Source organism: Cyprinodon tularosa, unplaced genomic scaffold, assembly GCF_016077235.1.
Source record: "Cyprinodon tularosa strain WSP-4 unplaced genomic scaffold, ASM1607723v1 ctg195, whole genome shotgun sequence".
Classification (NCBI taxonomy): Eukaryota; Metazoa; Chordata; class Actinopteri; order Cyprinodontiformes; family Cyprinodontidae; genus Cyprinodon; species Cyprinodon tularosa.
Genome location: NW_024038707.1, coordinates 83,542 through 106,191, shown reverse-complemented (window position 1 = coordinate 106,191; position 22,650 = coordinate 83,542). Strand labels below are relative to the sequence as shown.

The following is a 22,650-nucleotide window of genomic DNA, read 5'->3' as shown; positions in this document are numbered from 1 at the left end:
CAGATGGATATGTGGAGCAAATCCATCTGGCGGAGTCAGGTTACAGGATACTGGCTTGTGACAATTAATGGGCATTAGGCTGTCGTGCGTTATGTATAAGTTAGGCTGTTGTTGGACATAAGTTCTGGACTCATAATGAATACTCTATATATATATATATATATACGCCCAAAATTGAAATATACATAGAAAATTCATAGTATGGCAGCGTTTTAGAAGATTCTGGGACGTCAGGCATACGCTGGCTAAATTGCTAAGATGTGACAGAGGCTTAAAACTGTATCTATTATGTTTTGTGAGGTGGCAGAATTGGAAATCCATGGAAGCCAAGGACCCAGTGACCTTCTGAAGGATGAGCTTACCCAGTCCCTGGAGGAGCTGGAAGCCTTACTGAAGGCCAAAGATGAGGTTGGACAATGTCTCCTATTGTTTTCTTACGGTGGAAATCAGCTGCCCTAAATATTCAGTCAAGACTGCACCATAATCAGTAATATGATGTTTTTGTTTTGTTTTTTTATTTCATGTGATTTTCAGGAGATTCACATCTTACAGAGCAAGAAGGCTGAGTACCATGCGATGGAACATGAGCGGGATCAAGCCATTCTCAGACTAAGGGTAGGAGGACGACATTTGAACATTAGCTTTTTGTAAAATGCTTCTAGGAAGAAAAGCTTTAACGTTTAACTAGTCCATAATGATTAGTTTACTAAGAATCATATCGTTTTCCATTAAAAATGACTAATCAACATGCTTTTGGTATTTACAAAATATTAAAGCATCCTTACTCATTCACGTTTATACATTTCTACTAGGGGTGGAACGGTTCACAAAATCCACGTTTCGGTTCAGTTCACGGTTTCGTGGTCACAGTTTTCGGTTTGTTCGGTATATGTTGATTGTTAGCCTGACATGTTCGTGTTGCTGTTGGCATAAACAAAACGTGTTGCACAATGCTTGCACACTGTTTTTATCCACAACTTTCTTTCCGCCGTCATCGTAGGTCACTCTAATTGCAAAGCGCTCCCATACAGCCGACCTATAAAGTGCTGCTGGCGCGTCTTCCAACTCCTGTTCTTTCCCACTCACCATACCCACACAATTCTCCACAACTGATTTTTTTCTGCTACACCCGGCTACGCTGCTTCGCTTCTTGTTCTTCTTGTTTACTACTGGTGGTTGGCTTTGGTCACAGTACCGCCACCTTCTGCTCTGGAGTGTAAACGCTTCACCTATGAGAAAAAGGAGCAGCGCATGAACCGAACGCAAAACACGCGAACCGAACCGAGACAGTCGAACCGAACGGTTCGGACGGTTTTCATAAACCGTTCCATCCCTAATTTCTACATACTAGTAGTATCTACATAATTATATGCAGAATAGAAATATTACAATTATGCAATAATATGAATTGCTTGTGCTTCTCTTTTTGACAATTAAACGGTCCTAACATATCATTTTGTCTTCTTGTAGGAAATGGAGATGAGGAGCTCAGAGTTGGAGCGTCGAATCCAAAATGCAGAGCAGAACCTCAATAACTCCCTGGAGGATCGGGATCGTATCGATACTGAGATCCAGAGGGCTATAGAAATTCTTGACATTAAGATCTTTGACCTTAATGACCTTCGACAGAGTCTTGTTAAACTTCTTGACAAATGAGCAGGACAGTTCATGTCACAGAACTGGTCGAGAGAGAAGGAACACTTTTTCCATGGTCAGAGCTACAAGCAATCTTAAAAAGGATGAAATAGATTTCTGTGCACATGGATCGTTGTGCAGGAAAGCGGGTCGCTCCATATTTAACCGGTAGCTGTCTTCTATTACTCTACATCATTTACAGAAGATACAGATCTAAGAAACAACATAGTTTCCATAATAAATCACTTCAAACATAATTAACTGCAATAATCCAACTTTAAATAAGTACTTTGCCATCGTAGACTTTTGAAATGGTGCTTTTCTTTTCTTTATGACTTTTACCAGAATGAATAATATGCATTGTTGCTCATCTTAACAATTTGAGACTAAAGAAAAAGGAGGAGGAAAAAAAATGCTGAGTATAAACTTTATAAGATTTCTTAAATAACACACACTAAATATTCTTGCAGTTTGTTGAATATATCCATGATATGATGTATGATACTGGCAACACAACTGCACTGTAGTTAAAGTTGCCAAAATAAATGATAAACTGTTTTAAACACTAAAGAAAAAAAGAGACTAGAATAATTTGATAGAACGGAAAATGAAAGATCTGAATTTTGACGCCAAAGATCACATGTTGAGTGCAGAATAAGTTAAGACATTTTAATAGTTTATTTATAATAGCATCTTTGCTTAGATTATGATTCTTTAAGCCAGGGTTACTCAAACGAATATATTGATATACAGCTTAAGCAAATAAATTTAAGATAAATATTTCCAAAATAATTTAGTTTAAATCTCTGAACATAAAGATGATATTGATATTGTTTGACATAATCTGCTGTGCTTTATCTTGCAACAATCTATTCTAACCTTTAGGCTAAGGCTTAACATTTTAATGAGCATATCACATTTAAGAGAGTTGGTCTTTTTTGCCTTCAGTGTTTCATTAAATGTTTTTAATCTCTGTTTTTTTTCACTTTGATTTTTGTGCAGTGATCCAACAGCTTTGGTGCACTGTATGAGTTTCTCTGATGTTCTATATTACTTGCAGAAACTTTAACTCATGTTGTATTATTTGAAATAATCTTGTTTGCATGATTTTTTTCTTCTTCAAGCCTTAATAACAACCTTTAAGAATGCTAGTAAGGAGATTTGACAGCTTTGTCTTAAACTCTGACTTATCAGGGTGGAAATAAAGGCTAAGCTATATTTTTTTTAGTTTATTGTGTTTTGTTGTTATTGTGTGAGATGTTAAATATGACGCAAAAACGTATACACTTTTATACCAGATTGCTTTCTTTATAGGTGTTGATATAAATATGTAAATCTCATAAACTGATTTATAGCATGTTTTAGATTTTCAAGGAAAGCAAACCCGTTGTTAAATGGCATCAGCATAATCAAGGATGGCCAAAACTAGCTGAGTAATCACTTTTTCTCAACTCATAATAAGTGAAGCAATTGGCTGCGTCAAAAAGAGAATTTAAGGTGGTATATGTTCGTTTTACAATATAATCTATATGTGGTTTAAAGGTGAGTTCAGCATCAAGCCACATTCCAAGATATTTCACTGAGTCAGCTTTACGAACAGTGGAACCATTATCAAACCGAAAACGTAAATCAGGAGAAGAACGTAAATTATTATCAGTGCCAAAGGGAAGACATGATTTTTTTTTATATTTATTTTCAGGTTGTTATGAAACCAGTTTTGAACAAGACTTGAAATTGAGCTGTAACAGATTTTGTAGCAGGGAAAAGGTCTGAATTATTTATCCCCCCCCAACGTTTTATTGTCATTACACTGTCACAAGTAGGGTTGGGAATTGATAAGATTTTCAGGATTCTGATTCCCTTATCAGCAGCTCATACACACTCCTCTTTGATTTAAAAAAAATATATAAATATAAAAAATATAACCACAGATGTCTGGGGGACAGGGATTCGCCTACGTTCTGAATGCTGGCGTACCATACATGATAAATTATGAACAGTTTAGTTTGTGCCTTCAAGTCGTTGCCCATAGGAAGATGTTACTTGGATATAACCTAACGGAATATCTTCAGAACGGCTCCAAATGACACAAAACTCATATGGGTGAGTAGAACATGATGTAATAACGTAAAATCAAGGGGCCAATGTTAAAAAAACCGGCGTTCCCCTTTAATAATGCCTGTCATATAACTAACTACATTGGAGCTAAAATATTAAGTTGCTTTGCTAAAATCAAAAAAGTTAATTTTATTTCTCATTAATGTACACTCAGCACCCTATTTAGAAATTTAGAATACAAATTAAGAGCATAAACATATATTATGTATTACACACACACACATATATATATATATTATATATATACACTGCATGAAAAGTGAGATTTTCGTCCCCGTAAACCCCTGTAAACTCCCGCAGATCTGCCTGATTTTCGTCAGTTTCCGACAATTTGCAACCCGTGCTTGTCCGCGTTTGTCGTGCCACAAATTGTCGGAAACGTACCATGATGTATGTGGAGAGCGATCAGCTGTACTAATGGCCCTAATTAACATATGAATACAGCAAACCCGCGTGGCTGGCCAGGTCTGGCTTGAATAACCTTCTCAGTATTGGCTGAAACCACTATTCTCAAACAAATGAAATCACTCGTGATTGGCAGCAAAACCACACGTGGCCACGCCAGGCTTTAATTTTCTTACTGAGTATTGGACGGAACCACTTCTTTTTAAACAAGTAAAGTCGCTCGTGATTGGTTGGCATATATATACTCACAACTCCCACAAATACAACTTAACAACTGTCTCCTTGATATCAAAACCTGGATGACCAACAACCTTCTGAAACTCAACACCCACAAAACCGAGCTCATGGTGGTGGCCCCAGCACCGCTGCTCAGGAAGGTTGGAGACCTCACTTTGGTCATTGATGGCTGTCCCACCTCCCCATCGCCCAAAGTGCGGAACCTGGGTGTCATCTTGGACTCCACACTCTCACTCAGTTTCCACATCCAGAGCATCACTAAATCTGCCTTCTTTCATCTCTGTAACATCTCAAGACTCCGGCCGTCACTTACCGACTCAGTCACCGAAACTCTCATTCATTCATTTGTCACCTCCCGTCTGGACTACTGCAATGGTGTCCTGTCTGGGCTGCCCAACAAAGCCCTAGACAGATTGCAGTACGTCCAGAACTCAGCTGCCAGGGTGTTAACCCACACCAAGCCCTGGCAGCACATCACCCCCATCCTCAAGAAACTCCATTGGCTGCCAATCAAACAACGCATCAGCTACAAAATCCTCCTCCTCACTTACAAAGCACTTCATTCTCTGGCACCCAAGTACATCACTGACCTTCTTCACCCGCTCACTCAGTCACGGTCCCTGCGCTCCACCAGCAAGAACTTACTTTCCATCCCCCGTACCAGACTAAAGACCTTTGGCGACAGGGCTTTCTGTGCAGTGGCCCCGGCTCTTTGGAATGCCCTCCCCCCTCCTATTCGTTCCGCAACTTCCCTGACACAGTTCCAAAAGCACCTTAAAACACACCTTTTCTCTCTTGCCTACCCTTCCTAAACCCCTCCCTGTCCCCACCCCCCTTACTTTACCTCTTGAAAAGCGACCTTGGGTTTCCTGAAAGGCGCTATATAAATCAAAGTTATTATTATTATTATTATATATATTTACATATAAATTTACATATATATATTTATTCATATATATATATATATATATATATATATTTATTTATTCATTCATATATTTATTCATTCATATGGTGTGTATTTATGTTATCCTACACTACTACACAATTATTATGCTACCATCAAGGACATGAATGAATTTATACAGGAAATGAATATTTGCCAGGAAGCTGTTTATGCAAAGAGAGCTTTATTAAAACACACACAACTATATACAACGCATATCCAAACACATGCGTTTCTAAAAATTAAAAGTCTGTGAACGGTCCGTTTGCTTCCTCGGGGTTGGAGGTAACTGGCAGCATTCCCTCCGAGGCAGGTCCGATGTGCAGACGCCTACTGTGCGTGGCCCTGTACTTCGGCATCGCTTCTAACCAGGACTGCAGCTTAACACAGAGTTCAGAGGGATCCGGCCTACGAAATGGCGGCGACCGTACAATCCATCCAGAGACACCGCCGAGGAAGGCGGACTTCCAGAGTTCCACTTCCTCATCTGCTAGCACACTCTGCCTCACTTTCAGCAGCTGAAAAAAAAACAATGAATCAGCGCACTGCGTATGGACACAACACATCTATCAATGCACCTGAAAAATAGTCACCAAATAAAGTCTTACCCTCTTTCTTCTGGCCCGACTCCGAGCAGATAGCCTCCGCACGCAGCGTGTTGGCTGGCTGCGTATATCTGAAGCTCCTGCGTACCGTCTGAAAATATGTCTTACAGGCAGCTGGAAAACAATTAAATGAGAGTGGTATAAATAAAAAATCAAACGCAAGTCACAGTAACAAGGAAGGAGAAAACATTAAAACAAGTCACTTACACACAATGTCGTCTTTATCAACATCGTGCAAATCTGGACTTGCCGAGATGGCTCAGAGCAAATAGGAGGTCTGTGAAAACAAAATGTAAAGCTATGATCGGTATCTATCCGTATCCATTGCCTTTTACCGCAGAATGAAAGCATATTCTTTAAATCTTACCCTTGCTCCGGTTCATAGCGCCTGCAATTAGTCTCCGAGTTGTGAAGACGGCGTACTGCTTCCTGTAAATCACAAAAAATACACTTTAATAAAGCTTGTTCTTGCAAGGCTACTATTAGCCGCTATTAGCCGTAGCTCAGGCTAGGCCGCTTTTAGCTTAGCAGGCAGTAATCGAACATATATTTACTGCTAGCATCTCTTCTTTGAGTTCGTCTTGTTCGATGCAGAGTCGCCATCGCGTCCAAGAGGAGTTTTACCCCGAAATCCCACATACTCCGCTCCAGACCACCTGCACAAAGCAAAGCATACATCCTCCACTGTGGATCCAGCCCCGTCGCTCTGAGTTTCTTGGAGATCGTACAGAGCATGCGCGAGATGAACCAGGGTGTCCGCGGATCAATAAAAATAATTAAAAAATCATTCTTTTTTTTTTTTTTTATCAAGGCCTTAATTGGCACTAAATTTATTTAAATATGTTTATCAAAGTATTTATAATTCTTTAATAAAAAATGCTTATAAAAACAATTTCGTCAGATATATTATATCGCTCCAGGCGGAGAAAAAGCTAGAGGATATATATATACGTATATATATGTGTGTGTGTGTTTACATACATACAGGAGTCATGGAACTCTGCTTGCAGCTCCTTCATATTTCATGTACACTAATAACTTGTGTACATCGTTCTTGTTGATGGCATTAAAATCATTTCAAATAGCATTAAAATAGCATTAAATTAGAGTCACTCATTCCTGTATGAACCCTGTGAGCGCTTAATTTAATATGACATATTAAAAAAATCCCACCATCATCCAGCATATGTTCAGTTTCTGCCCAAATATATATATATATTTTTGTAGATTTTTGTAACGGGGATAAGGATAATTCAAAACTGCGTTTTTTTTAATGAACTTGTTCACTACTTCCAAACTCAGCATCTCTTTTCATTCCTGTAATAAGAAGTTTCTTTTGAATGGATTTGATTAAAGTTTAAGTCCCTCGGTATAAAATAAATATTTTGATGGAGATGAGAAATCTGCTTCCTCGTTGGTGAATAACCAATAGTTTGGATCCAATCATTTAAATAAACGGTGTTAGTTTTTTTTTTTTTTTATATATATATATATAAGAATTGTGCTATAATTCCTAGTCACCGATCTGTTGCTGCTATATTTTACAGTTAGGGCCAGAAATATTTGGACAGTAACAAAATTTTCGCGAGTTGGGCTCTGCATGCCACCGCATTGGATTTGAAATGAAACCTTTACCACAGAATTCAAGTGCAGATTGTAACGTTTAATTTAAAGGGTTGAACAAAAATATCTGATAGAAAATGTAGGAATTGTACACATTTCTTTACAAACATTTTAGGAGCTCAAAAGTAATTGGACAAATGAACATAACCCAAACAAAATATTTTTTTTTCAATATTTTGTTGCGAATCCTTTGGAGGCAATCACTGCCTTAAGTCTGGAACCCATGGACATCACCAAACGCTGGGTTTCCTCCTTCTTAATGCTTTGCCAGGCCTTTACAGCCGCAGTCTTCAGGTCTTGCTTGTTTGTGGGTCTTTCCGTCTGAAGTCTGGATTTGAGCAAGTGAAATGCATGCTCAATTGGGTTAAGATCTGGTGATTGACTTGGCCATTGCAGAATGTTCCACTTTTTTGCACTCATGAACTCCTGGGTTCAGCCCAGATTCAGCATTTGGCTGAATCTGGGCTGAAAGTATATCCCGGTACACTTCAGAATTCATCCAGCTACTCTTGTCTGCTGTTATGTCATCAATAAACACAAGTGACCCAGTGCCATTGAAAGCCATGCATGCCCATGCCATCACGTTGCCTCCACCATGTTTTACAGAGGATGTGGTGTGCCTTGGATCATGTGCCGTTCCCTTTCTTCTCCAAACTTTTTTCTTCCCATCATTCTGGTACAGGTTGATCTTTGTCTCATCTGTCCATAGAATACTTTTCCAGAACTGGGCTGGCTTCTTGAGGTGTTTTTCGGCAAATTTAACTCTGGCCTGTCTATTTTTGGAATTGATGAATGGTTTGCATCTAGATGTGAACCCTTTGTATTTACTTTCATGGAGTCTTCTCTTTACTGTTGACTTAGAGACGGATACACCTACTTCCCTGAGGGTGTTCTGGACTTCGGTTGATGTTGTGAACGGGTTCTTCTTCACCAAAGAGAGTATGCGGCGATCATCCACCGCCGTTGTCTTCCGTGGACGCCCAGGCCTTTTTGAGTTCCCAAGCTCACCAGTGAATTCCGTTTTTCTCAGAATGTACCCGACTGTTGATTTTGCTACTCCAAGCATCTCTGCTATCTCTCTGATGGATTTTTTCTTTTTTTTCAGCCTCAGGATGTTCTGCTTCACCTCAATTGAGAGTTCCTTTGACCGCATGTTGTCTGGTCACAGCAACAGCTTCCAAATGCAAAACCACACACCTGGAATCAACCCCAGACCTTTTAACTACTTAATTGATTACAGGTTAACGAGGGAGACGCCTTCTGAGTTAATTGCAGCCCTTAGAGTCCATTGTCCAATTACTTTTTGGTCCCTTGAAAAAGAGGAGGCTATGCATTACAGAGCTATGATTCCTAAACCCTGTCTCCGATTTGGATGTGGAAACTCTCATATTGCAGCTGGGAGTGTGCACTTTCAGCCCATATTATATTTATAATTGTATTTCTGAACATGTTTTTGTAAACAGCTAAAATAACAAGACTTGTGTCACTGTCCAAATATTTCTGGCCCTAACTGTAATTTGACGAACCGGAATTTGTCGATGTTCTTTTTCCTGTTTGGTGCGATTGCAATTGCGGATCTTGACCTGGCCGGACCTTATGACCACAGTGTACCAATCTTCTCATGGCTACTTCCAACAGGATAATGCGCCATGTTATAAAGTAAATCATCTCAGACTCATTTCTTGAAACTTTTCCACTTCAGTAATTGTGAATTGAGCATATTGACAGACAACATTTTATTTTTTATCTTAAATGCAATTTTTTTTTTTTATAATTACTGCTCTAAATGTATTGCTCTGTCAGCTAAAGATCTGTTTTGGTCTCTATACTTTAATTAAATAAATCAATTCAAGCTAAAATGTAAGAGGCTATACTGAGCCTGATCTCTTTGTATCAGAGATTTTCTTACCCAGAAAGGTGTCACTTGGGGTAAAACCCCCCCTGCAACCCTGGTTTGCATTTGTATAGCTCACAGCATGTTCATTTACATGTTAAAGCCTCCCCTAGAATTCCATGGGGGGGAGGCATGGGGGGAACACTGCCTAAGAGAGTCCACGTCAATTTCTGACAATTTACGGGAGTTTTCGGCGAAGCCTGCAAATTGTCGTAAACTGCCGCTAACCTGAAGTTACACGACAATCTACAGTGCCGCATATTGACGAAAATCCCACTTTTCATGCAGTGATATATATATATATATATATCAAAATTGGATTGGGCTGAAATGATTATTTCAATTAATAATTGATTATGGAAATTTCAGAACCCTCCATGATTTCTAAGTGGAAGAACTTGCAAAATACCAGGGTGTTCAAGTACTTAGTTCCCCTTTAAGTGGGATACACTACGCTTAAAAATGTGCACATATGAAAACCCCCAACGGTCAGAGACTCTCCTACCGCAGTCTCCTAAAATCCTGTGGGAAACACTGTGAATTTAATGGTCTTTTAACGCTCTTAGAAATAATTTTAATGTCATTAACAAGTACCAATGGCTCTCACATTACCTATATATATATATATATATATATATATATATATATATATATTGGGGATGGAACGGTTTATGAAAACCGCCAGAACCGTTCGGTTCGACTGTCTCTGTTCGATTCGCGTGTGTTGCGTTCGGTTCATGCGCTGCTCCTTTTTCCTCATAGGCGAAGCGATAACACTCCAGAGCAGAAGGTGGCAGTGCTGCGACCAAAGCCAACCACCAGTAGTAAACAAGAAGAAGCGAAGCAGCGTAGCCGGGTGTAGCAGAAAAAAATCAGTTGTTGTGGAGAATTGTGTGGGTATGGCGAGTGGGAAAGAACAGGAGTTGGAAGACGCGCCAGCAGCACTTTATAGGTCTGCTGTATGGGACCACTTTGCATTTAGAGTGACCTACGATGACGGCGGAAAGAAAGTTGTGGATAAAAACAGTGTGCAAGCATTGTGAAACACGTTTTGTTTATGCTAACAGCAACACGACCAAAATGTAGGGTGGCCAGATGTCCGGCTTTTCATTGCACTGTCCGGCGTCGCATCCAGCTGGACGTGTATTTGTCTTCCTTTACCCCCAGATTCCACATACTCCGTCAGCGCTCCACTCTGCTCACGTACGTCGTGCGGAGTAGGCTACTTGTCTGTCATGTAAATCAATGAGAGCTGTTCCACATCCTCCGCTACTCCACCGCACGTCCTTCCTGCACATTCTTTTCAAACTAAACTTTGCTTTAAACTGTTGTGTGCTTGGAAAAATATAAATTGTAATGTTAAAAATCTAAAAAAACTTGACAGGTTAAAAACTTAAGATAAATCACAAGACAGAAGTCAATGTCACAAATGAATAACTTTTATTTTAGAGTCACGGTATGTTTATTCAAGATAATACTATTAATATAATGTGACTTTTCTAGAGAATCATTATACATAGTTATTTTATTCAGGGTTTCCACAGTCTGACATCATTTCAGAATTCCCTGACTTTTAACCGACTCAGGATTAGTTTTCCCTGACAAAATAAATGCAGCAACAACACAATAATAATAACATAACAGGTCACCAATCTAACATGTTTAGCTCTATAACATTTAAATGCACCTCTCCAATTTCTAAGAGAAAACAAATGAATGAATATTTTTGTAATGTATGACCTGCATCACTGTACAGAAGACTGCCATATTTACACTGTGCGCATGGCATACAATTATGCCAATTTTCCTAATCCCTGACCGAGGATTTTTAATCTAGAGTTATCTGGGTGGAGGGTAAAATAGGTGTTGAGTGTGTTACTGTATTTACATTTTTTTGCCCGAAAAAAATGTGTCTGATTGGGTTTGGTTTAATTTGGCTTTTCTATGTACTGCCCTCACATACTCCATAAGTTTTGGCTCATACCTTAATGGCTCTCTCTGCCACCGGATGATTTTCCAACCATCTTGTTTCCACAGAATGGGAGTGGAAAGACAATTGAACTAGTATGTTTGGTACAATCTTCTCTTCTTGCAGGGACATTGTGAAAAACAAAGTGCATTGCTCTTAACAGATTCTCAATGTTCCATATAGAGAAGCCAGTTTTGACTGAATTGTGCAGGGTGTGCACGCCATTTCACTTTTCTTTCACTATTTCACCGTAGTTCTTCCAGCAGTCCACACTTTCTCTGCTCTCTTTTTCTCATCGTCTTCTCCTTCTTTCCCATCGCCCGGCTTGCTACAGGTTTGCCTGCTGTGTCTAAAAGTAGCAGCAGCAGCAACCCAGACTGACAGCTCATTGGCTCATTTGTATCATGTGCAGCCTGGAGCCGGACGCTCCAGAGGGCTCCCCCGGTCTCCCGTGCATCAGTTTATGAATGAGCTCTCATCCCAGCTTTGTGATTGGCTGGAGCTCCGTGCCCAACACGTGACTGAAACGCTCACTGTGATTGGTTTTGGCTATATGTCAACAATGCATGAGTGGCCGAGCTGAGGGACACTAGTATTTAAACCATTGATAGATCTTTAGAACTACAGATTGTTTTATTTTGAAATTACAGTAGGATCTGTTGTGGAAGTCTTTGATAGGCTTATTTCCCAAACTTGGAGTTTGCATCATAATATTAAGCCATGTGCTGCAAAAAAAATACTGTGTATAATGTAAGGGCTTTTATTTTGTAGAGTTGGAGGTCTTATACTGAAAGTGCTGAAGGGTTGTGTCTTAAAAATAGGGTCAAACCCACCATATAGAAACTATTTATAAATCACTTTTTTATCCCTACATTAGATTTAGATATTTTATATCTGTGGAGATGGAAGGCTTTTATTTTGATATTTACAGTCTGGTCTGTTATGAAAGGGGTTTGGTAGTCACATTTTGAGAACTAGTTGAAATGGGGTCATAGAGTTAACCAGTATACTGCAATAAATTGCCATGTATAATGGTAAGAATTTTATTTTGTACAGTATTCACAGCCTTACTGTGAAAGTCTGGCATGGGTTCGTCTAAGGATAGAGTAAGACCCATCAGTCATATGAAATCCATTTTCAATTGTTAATCACTCTTTTCCTCTATTATTAGGTTAATAGAGGCTTTAATACTGCATTAGTAAAATATAAAAATTAGTAATGAGAATGTAAAATATGATCTAAAATCTGATTTTTTGGGTGTTTTCAGCTTGCACTCTGTGCTGAATTTCACATGATCATTCTTTAAAAAGTGAAGAAAATTATGGAAAATATTGATTATATTTTAAGTGACAATATGGAGCTCTCAGGTTTGGATCAGCACATAGTCTTGAATCCCAGTGGATACTGGACTATTTCACTGGTCCATATAAGTATGTGCAGACACGGGACTGTTTTTATGACAGTGTCTATCTGCCTACAAGGGACAGAGACTTTGTCATGGTGTGTTTCCACTTACCCTCCCCCACCACAGAACACTAGTAAAAGCTCCCTTCCCCCTCCAGTCCCATGCTCTCCCCCACAAATGTTGAAACAAGCTTTACTCCTCCCCGTCTGTACAGCGGACCCTGTTCTCCTGCAGGACTGCCGCGGATATTCAGCAATGTACTAATGAGGAAATGTTGACTGCTGAATAAGGCAGACGAGTATTTCAATGTGCCTTGGTATGCCCTACGTCGTAGTAGGCATGCTAATTGCTTAAGCATCAGTGTGGGGAAAACAACTGCAAATAATGCTCTGATGTCCCCCTTTCTCAACATGTGTGGCAACCTCACAGTATCAGCCTAATGAGATGAACACACAGAACTTGCCCCTTCACCACTCACTGCAAAGTCTAATACGATGCCGTGAGAGAGAAATGCACACAGTCTCTGTGGCGCAATCGGTTAGCGCGTTCGGCTGTTAACCGAAAGGTTGGTGGTTCAAGCCCACCCAGGGACGACTTGTTTTTATCTCTCAGATGCCACTTATTTAAAGCAACACTGAATTTCTTCTGTTGTAAAATAAGACCAGCGGTATTATATTGAAAAATCATAACATAAACATGGCGCATTTCTATGGCATGATTTTCTTAAAAACAAACACAAATAAATTACAATACTAATTTTGCGAAATGATTTAACTCATGTTTAGTGCAATAAAACTTCAGCTGCACCCATTACCTCACAAGCATACCATTTGGGCAAACTCCCCAAGTACTTTACAAAGTACCTTTTGCTCTTTCTTGAGTAATTTCTTGATTGACTACTTTCTACTTTTACTTAGGTAAAAAAATATGCTTAAGTAGTCCCACTCTTGCTTGAGTAAGATATGCCAGGATCGTCTTTAGACAAGGTATGCCTTGACACAACACCAGAGGTCACCCCTTCATAGCTCACAAAGTATGTGTTTCCATCCTAAGCCAGTGTGCACACACAGTCTCTGTGGCGCAATCGGTTAGCGCGTTCGGCTGTTAACCGAAAGGTTGGTGGTTCGAGCCCACCCAGGGACGTCACTCTTTTGTCCTTGTAGCTGTAATGCAAGATACTTCTGCTTTTCTAATTCAAATCAGCAGGGTGACAGTGATCTACAAACACCTAAACATGCTTTATTTCTATCTAAATTAATTTAATAAAAACAAGTGTAGCTCTAATGTAGTGCTGGACGATGTAAAGAAAGTGTAATATAACAATATATTTGACCAATAAAGTGGAGATACATCAAGAATGTTCAATATGGTCCCCCTGATATCTCTCAGGGGGAATATGTCCGTTTTGTAGGTGATAAACAAAGGAAAAGAAATCCCAAATTTTCCAAAACAATAACTGCAACAAAAACAAAAAAATATATATATATATTTTTTTTTTATTAAAATATATATATATATTTTAAATATATATATATTTGAAATATATAATATCAGACGTTTAGATAATCATCTTGAATATCAATGCAGCAAATTGAACTGAATCATCTGAAGCATATCTGTTCCACAATGGCTTTAGTGGCCATGGCCACCAGGCGGACATGTGATTTTTGGCACAGTTCTGCTAAAATGGGCCAAAACTGCCAAATGTTTTTCCACTCATAAATAGGAATCTGGTCAGATAAAAGTGTTTATTTACTATTGTATAAAGAAGAATATAACCGACAGGGGAGTAGAACCGCCACTGACCATCTATGAGCGTGGCGCACAGTCTTCCTGTCGCTTGGTTACGGCCGTAAACAATTTGTCTCTTTATGGCGCTGGGTTACGGGTGGTATGAAAGTACAGCTGTGGAATGTTCTGATAAACTGACAGATCTTGTTTTCTCTCTCTCTGTGACTATGTAAGACTGTGGCGGGCCCAAATGAGACTGTGGCGGGCCATCTCATTCATTAATTGGAAACACTGAAGATGCCAAGGTGTCTTATTTTGAAAGTCTATTAGAGTAGTGTGTCAGGTAGGGCTGGGCGATAATTCAATAACGATATATATCGATCGATAGACGTGTGGCGCAATAGAAAAAAAAGAGGGTCGATAAAAGTTCGATAAAAAAGAAACAGTTTTCCTTCCTTCTCATTGTAGCCTAGCATGTAGGTTTATGCTAGTCACTGCTTTCTCCCAACCAATCACAATCGCGGACCCAGGCATGCTGTCACCAAGCGCCGCCCTCTCAAACCACAACACAGAGCACATGAAGAGGCAGCAAGGAGAGGCGGAGGAAATTGTTTCAAAGAAGGGTTTTTGTAGTTCGGCAGTCTGGCAGTATTTCGGTCATGGCAAGTCGGACCAAAAACAAACCCTTGTCATCTGTAAAATGTGTCGGGAACCAGTGAAAACGAAGTCTGATAACACAACCAACTTTTTTTTGTTTTTATCATCTCAGCCGCTCACACCCGCAGGAGTACGAGCTGTGTAGGCCCCGACGCGGCTCTCCTCCGAGGAATCTTCGGGAAATATATATATATATTTTCAGTTCTGGGCAGTTTCCCACGTAGTTCTAACAATTGAGATAAAAATGCTGAGGGGCCAGAAACTTCAAAGTAATAACTCAGGTTAAAGCAGGAAACGGGGGCGGCGGCGGCGGTGGGGGGGCATTTATTTATGTTATATTTATTTTGGTCACTTTTCTGGTCACTTTAGTTTATTCTTTGTCAGTATTTAATAACATAACTCAGGTCTCTTAAGTTATTTTTCCTTAAAACAATTCTGTTATGGTTAAAAAAGTTGGTTAAATAAAGATTTAATTCGAAGTTTGTGTTTGTGTTTTTTATTAAAATTAAATCATTTGGCAATATTAGAAAAAGTCCAGGCAGAGCTGCACATAAAATATGGTTTCAAATCTTTTCAATAATTATCGATATCGATCAATATGCATTTTTTTTTATCGATAAGCTTTTTTTCTATATCGCCCAGCCCTAGTGTCAGGTAAAGGGTCATGCCCATCAGTGATGTAGAATTCATTTCCAAATGTTAAATCATGCTTCCCCTCTGTTTTTATCTTAATTGATGTATTATTACAGTGGAAATGGTAGAGCTTTATTTTGAAATTTGCAGTCATGGGTGTTTTGCAAAGGCCACTACAAAATTATGGCTCATAATGTTGAGCAATATGCTGCAATTAATACATGTGTATAATGTAGAGGCTTTTATTTTGTAGTCCCTGGAGTCTTACATTCAAAGATTATTTGAATGTAAGATTCAAAGATTATTTATTACAGCATAAATGGGAGAATTTAATTTTGAAATTTGCAGGGCAGTGTGTTTTGAAAAGCCCCCTAGAGTCTAATCTAAACAAAGCGGTTGAGTTTTGGTCACAATGTTGAACCATATGCTGAAATTAGTATCTGTGTATAATGTAGATGTGGTTCCAGTTTGTGTTCTTTTTCAGTTCCACCATTCGTCCACCAGATGGTGCCATTGGGTTACTTCTGTCTTGGAGGGCTTGCCTACACTTCTCACTTACCCACACCGAATCTCTCATCACCTCAGAGGAGTATATGAGCAGCTGACTGTCATCCCCTCTTCGCTAGAGTGTTTGCCTGTTTTGTGTACTCTAGCCCCTCTGAGCTTTTGCTGAGTCAATCTTTGAACTTTTCGAGTTAACTCATGCTCTTACCCCTTCTGCCTTGTAAATCTTCAGTAGGAAACCTACAGATCCTCTGGGGTTTTTTAAGTCCTTCCAGCCCTGGAAGAAAAACCTCTCGAGACGCTGAGAGTTCCACAACTCACCTCTTCTGAACTCCAACTACCTCAAGACAGTCTGCTCCGCTGCTCCTCTGTGCAACCATAAACGTACCTGTCCGCCCTCCAACGACTCATCCACCTTCAACCACCTCAAACTGGAACCTCAGACCACCCTCCAACTCAAGCAGTGAGTTTCAAGTTATAGCAGAGCATTATTCATCTGCATTTTTCCCCACCAACTTTAAACCCACCTAATCTCTCTCTCCTTTGTGCAGTCGGACCTGGATTCCTGGCCGCAGAACCCCCAAGCTGAGATAACCCGGTTTCTGTCTCTTTGTTTTAAGATAAAGAAAATAAGCTTTCAAAGTTTGACAATCTCTCTGTGAGTGTTTCGGCATGTGGGAAAAAAGTATTAGACCCATCATGACAGGAGAGTCTTTAATTCCGTAAAAATTCAAAAAATATCCACTGAACTTGGTTTCCAAGATTTGAAGACGTTGCGCCACCTCTCCAGGAAGCTTTCTCAATTCAAATGTCTGGATCCGCAGTGAGTTTGAGTCTATATATAGACAAAGCCTTGTATCGCTTGGAAACATGCAAATGGTAACAAGAGTCTTTAACTTTGTAGAGTCCCTGGAGTCTTACTTTGAAAGTCTAGCAGGGTTGAGTGTAAAGGAAAGAGGGAGACCCATCAGTTATATATAATCAATTTCTAATAGTTAAATCCTTTTTCCCCATTCATTAGACTAATACATGCCTTGTTAAAGTGGCAATAGGGTGGTTTTATTTGAAATCCAACTGTGTTGTGTTAACTTCCATGATGTAACGTGTTACAGGTGTAAGAAAATGGTAGATCTTTCATTTACTATAGTCTAGGATCAGCAGCATATATAACAACTTAAACGGACTTCAGAGGGCCTGGCTCTGTGTCCTTAACGACTGCTTGCAACCATAACACTAACAGATCCCGGACAGCAGACAATGATTGTTTCTCAATACTCAATACAAATTGCCATTTATGACGGGAAGAAAACATTTGGCAGTTTAGGCCCATTTTAGCAAAGCTGCCGAAAATCATATTTCACTAAAACAATTGTGGAACAGATATGCTTCACATGATTCAGTTCATATTCACTTCAGTAATAATCAAGATGTTGATCTGAAAGTCTGAGTTTCCACCTATATTTTAAAAAGTATTCCGCGTTGTCTTGCAGGGCTTATTTTGGGAAAATGTTTGACGAGGCTCAACAATGTGGATTTTGTTTTCGATTATTTAATCACAAAACAGACATGGTGACAGTTGTTCCCTCTGAAAAATATTTAAATGCATTGGAGCTTCACTTATGCTTCACTTATCTCCAGGTACTCCAGCTTTCTCTCACAGTCCAAAAACATGACTGTTAGGTTAATTGGCTTCTCTAACTTCTCCTTAGGTGTGTGTGTGCGTGAATGGTTGTTTGTCCTGTTTGTCTCTATGTTGCCCCGAGATGGACTGGTGACCTGTCCACGGCCTCTCGCCCGTAGACAGCTGGAGATAAGGTGCAGCAGCCCTATCGATCCAAGCTCGGATAAAGCCGCGGTTCTCAAAGTGTGTGGCGCGACCCACTGGTGGGGAATTGAGACGTGACAGGTGGGGCGCGCCAAGTTCCGGTGTGTGTGTGTGTGTGTGTGTGACTATAAATGTAGAACGTGTGAGAGCAAACTGTCCTTATAGCTGTATGTTGCCGCTTTTTAGACCAATCAAACCCACAAAGTAATCATTACTAGCCTACATGCAGTCTAATTAAAAGAACATTAGATATGAGAAAAATTTCACCTGGAACTGAAGTGCCAAAATAATGATTGACGTGACGTCGGCATATTATTTGTAACGGAATAAACTTTCGCGCCCCAGTGTTGCCAACTCAGCGACTTTGTCGCTATATTCAGACCCCTCCAGCGACTCTTTATCAAAAAAGCGACTAGTGACAAATTAGCGACTTTTGGAGACTCTTACGTGAAAGCACGTATCGTTCCTTTTCTTGTCCTCCAGCGGCAGGTGCTGCCGTGGGGCGCCTCCTCCCTCCCAACCCCGTTCTCCCCCGCTATCGCAGGAGTCCCTCTCAGCGCTACAGAGACACAGCATGTTTACCCTCAGCGTCCAGACTGCAAATAAAGCGCACATGCGCCGGGATTGGCGGCGCAGGTTGATCATAATTAACTGAATTTGAAATATTTTATCTTAAATAAATAGGACCAGTTTATTGAAATGACGTCTGACTCCACCCTGAGGCTCAGGTTTAATGCTCAGACTCATAGTAAATTCTGGTTTGGAGTGGAGAGGGAGTATCCACTCATCGGGCAGAGAGCTGTGTGGATTCTTCTTCCCTTTGCCACATCATATCTCTGTGAGATGGGCTTTTCAACTGTTGCTTCACTGAAAACAAAATACAGATCTCAGCTGAACATTGAGCATGACTTGAGAGTGGCAGTATCAAGCCTGCAACCCCGTTTTGAGAAACTGTGCAATGCAAAACAGGCTCATTGCAGCCACTAATGCAGGGATAAATAGACCTGTATTGCCAGATGGATTTCACTTCTTTTCTTTTATTAACAGATTGCAGAGTGGCACTTTAATTTTTTCTATCTTTGAGCTTGATACAAATTTTGACACAGCTGCATTTTTATTTTCTTTATTTTTGAGCTTGCTGTTATTTGATGTAGATAGTTTGTATTTAGATACTACTTGTTACTTCAATAAAATTGGAACATTTTAAGATTGTTGCATATTTCATTAGCATTGTGTTGGGGCGATGGGGACAGGCGGGGCTTGAAAATTCCCCCTTGTCCAAAGTGGGGAATGACAGAAAAAGTTTGAGAACCACTGGGATAAAGGATGTCAGAAAACGGATTGGATGGATGGACGGAGCCGCGCTTAATTTCGTTAAACAAATATGGATAGATATACAGCATGTTTAGGTGTTTATCATCCACTATGACACTCATGATCTGAATTAGAACAGAAATAGTGCGGTGTTGCTTGAAATATCTTACATCACAGCTATTAAGACAATAGAAAGTCGTCCCTGGGTGGGCTCGAACCACCAACCTTTCGGTTAACAGCCGAACGCGCTAACCGATTGCGCCACAGAGACTGTGTGGGCTGCCTCAGTTGTACAAAAACCGGACAGTCCATACCGGATGTACGTCCATGTTCTGTATTTTAATATTCTGGCCAATTTATATCGGTTATCGGCTTAAATCTGATAACCGACAATATCGACATAAGCATTTAAATCCCATATCGGTCGGGCTCTATTGTCGGATCATAGTGAAGTCTATCAAACAATTAACTTAAATAACAGGAAAAATAAATAAATATGATGGCTAAATGTGCGTATACTGAATAACAAAAAAATTGTGGAAGAGATAAAAATAGATATAAGATATAGGGAGGAAAATTATAATGTTGAAATGGACTCAACAATTCCTTTGGATGCAGTGAAGGCAGTTATTAAAGTTAAATTAATAGCACAAAGAGCTTATTTTAAAGAAAAAATAAACAGGAAGAAAACCACAAAAATGCGATGAACAATCAAAGGAAACAGAAAGACAACATCATAATATGAATGACCCAGACATGGCAGTTTAGTTAACTGAAATTGAAGAAAAAAATGCCACAGAGAGGAAAAGAAGCATCTGAACACGCTGGTATATTGCAAGTTTTTCCACTTAGAAGTCATGGAGGGGTCTGAAATTACAGGCCCTGTAATTAATGGTCTGTTTTAAAGTCTGTAAACCATTATTCTGTTAATGCCTCAATCTGATTACAAAGTAGTTAATGAGGATTTTCATAATCAATAGGCTCTATGCACAACTCCACTACTTCCTGAATTTAAAGCAGCTCCTTTGTTTCCTGTCTTTCATGATTGGATGCTCTGATTAATCCAGGTGTGTATGACCTAAGTAACTGGCCAGACACACCTGGATTAATCAGTTCGTCCAGTAATGAAAGACAGGAAACAAAGGAGCTGCTTTAAATTCAGGAAGTAGTGGAGCTGTGCATAGAGCCCATTATTAATCAAAACAATAATTTCAGCCCAATCCAACTCTATATATATAGGCCTATATATATATATATATATATATATATATATATATATATATATATATATATATATATATATATATATATATATATATATATATTAGGGGTGGAACGGTTCACAAAATCCACGGTTCGGTTCGATTCACGGTTTCGTGGTCACGGTTTTCGGTTCGGTTCGATTCGGTATATGTTGATTGTTACACCGAAATTCCATAAAAATTTATGAAATTAATGAAAAAATCCCCCAAAAAATAATGGATTGTAATAGGGCTTGGTCGTCGTGACGTAAGCACTTCGCGTCGCCGCCATGTTGAATGCGTCTTTTACCGCGGCTCAGACTACTGCCTATGAATACCGCGTACTGTACTCCCTCTCAGCCGTGTTTTAATTTGATTAATTTCACCTTAACTTGATTTCAACCATGGTAAACCGTTGCTGTATTGTGGGCTGTAACAGCTCAACACATGATCGCCATGGAAACATAGAAAATGGGTTAACTTTCCACCGCTTTCCTGACTGGAGGCGTAACCATGGAGACCAAGCGTCAGAGATAAAGAGTCGTCGGCTAGCTTGGATCGTGGCTGTAAGACGACCGAACATAACTTTCCACAGTATTCCAATGTCATTGAGAGTGTGTTCCCTGCATTTTCATTCTGGTAAGTTAAAGATGCACGGTTTTATTTTATAGCCTACTTTGTTTCTTTCCTTCAAAGTTGGGATCTTTTACGGGAAAATAATAAAAACGGCAGCGGGAAAAGGCTCAAATACGTGAGAAACCCGGAGGGTTGGCAGTTAACGTTACTAACTACACCTTTGAAATACATAGCAGCTAGTTAAAAGTACATTACATGCGTGAGTGGTTGTTAGCATTAGCGGTTAGCAGTTACTAAACTAGCAGGTTCCAGAGCCCGTCTGATCACAGCTTACCTTCGTACGGATTACTGTGTTCCCACTGTTTGCTGGCTTTATGATCTGCAGCTCCTGAACCCATCCATTCATGAACTGCACATGAGACTCCAAGGACTTGTAGCTTGGGAACTGTTTTGAAGTATAGGCGCTCACTCATCGGTGCTCCACTCATTGTTTGGAACTTTATATGGATCCAAATGATTAATAATGCTGATTTTGTCACCGTACCGGTCCCTGGCTTCTCTATTTAATGTGTCCCGGTAAATTCCAGATCCTTTTCGGGATTTTAACATCTTTTTTCTCTCTACTTCTGTCTCTTCTTTCAACAACAATGTTGTGTCAGAGCTAAGTTTACGTTTGCGTAGCAGTCAGTATGGCTGCGACGTCCCACAATGCAACGTGGATCCCGAGCCCTATTATTTTAAATTATATCAGTGATGACGCAAAATTAATTCCTATAATGCGACCTTTGCTTCTTTCTTGTTGTAAAAACTTACTAACTTGAATGACTATATTGAAAAACAACAGTAAAAAAGTAAGGCCTTAAACAGCTGTTATGCTAGCTCAAAAAAACAAGAAAGTTAGCCGAGTTCTGCTAGCTAGCTACATAGGAAATTCTTTAGTTCCTTCTGCGGCAGATTTTTCGGATTTTTTTTCGACTCTTCTTCACTAAAATGAACCCACAAAAAGTTCACTTGAACTTAAAATAAGCTGTAGCGAAACCAATCAAATAATAAGCACCTTTGTTCTAGTATCTAAATGCATGGTTTACCAGTTTCCAGCCTCTCGGTCGCGTGTGTTCCCGCATTAGATGCTGCGTGTGTGTAATGGCGGACAGGTGTTATAACGCGATCCGTGACCCGTAATATATTGTTAGTGAAGCGCGAGCTGAGGCGGAGTCTTCTCATCAGTCTGTCGACTAATAACTTCTATCTACTATGGCTTTACATTTTCACCTAATTTCACACAATGAATGTCTATACCTAAAAAAAGTTTATAGTGAAATACACGTAGCG

The 22,650-nt window shown here is 39.7% G+C and overlaps 1 protein-coding gene and 3 non-coding genes across 7 annotated transcripts in view; 3 read left to right on the top strand and 1 right to left on the bottom strand.

The window, feature by feature from the left end:
• The window catches only part of LOC119782562 (homer protein homolog 3-like), a 33,857-nt gene extending 30,992 nt beyond the window's left edge, over window positions 1-2,865 (top strand). For all 4 annotated transcript variants that reach the window (XM_038283582.1, XM_038283583.1, XM_038283581.1 and 1 more), the window contains 3 exons: window positions 301-408; window positions 535-615; window positions 1,471-2,865. In XM_038283582.1, the coding sequence (XP_038139510.1) occupies window positions 301-408; window positions 535-615; window positions 1,471-1,656 (375 nt within the window). In that variant the 3' untranslated portion in view covers window positions 1,657-2,865. The remainder of the gene's footprint in view (window positions 1-300; window positions 409-534; window positions 616-1,470) is intronic.
• A 10,491-nt stretch (window positions 2,866-13,356) lies between these two features.
• trnan-guu lies at window positions 13,357-13,430 on the top strand. The gene has a single exon. It is a non-coding gene; the product is annotated as a tRNA-Asn (tRNA).
• Window positions 13,431-13,906: 476 nt separating this feature from the next.
• trnan-guu lies at window positions 13,907-13,980 on the top strand. The gene has a single exon. It is a non-coding gene; the product is annotated as a tRNA-Asn (tRNA).
• Window positions 13,981-19,698: 5,718 nt separating this feature from the next.
• trnan-guu lies at window positions 19,699-19,772 on the bottom strand. The gene has a single exon. It is a non-coding gene; the product is annotated as a tRNA-Asn (tRNA).
• Window positions 19,773-22,650: the final 2,878 nt, after the last annotated feature.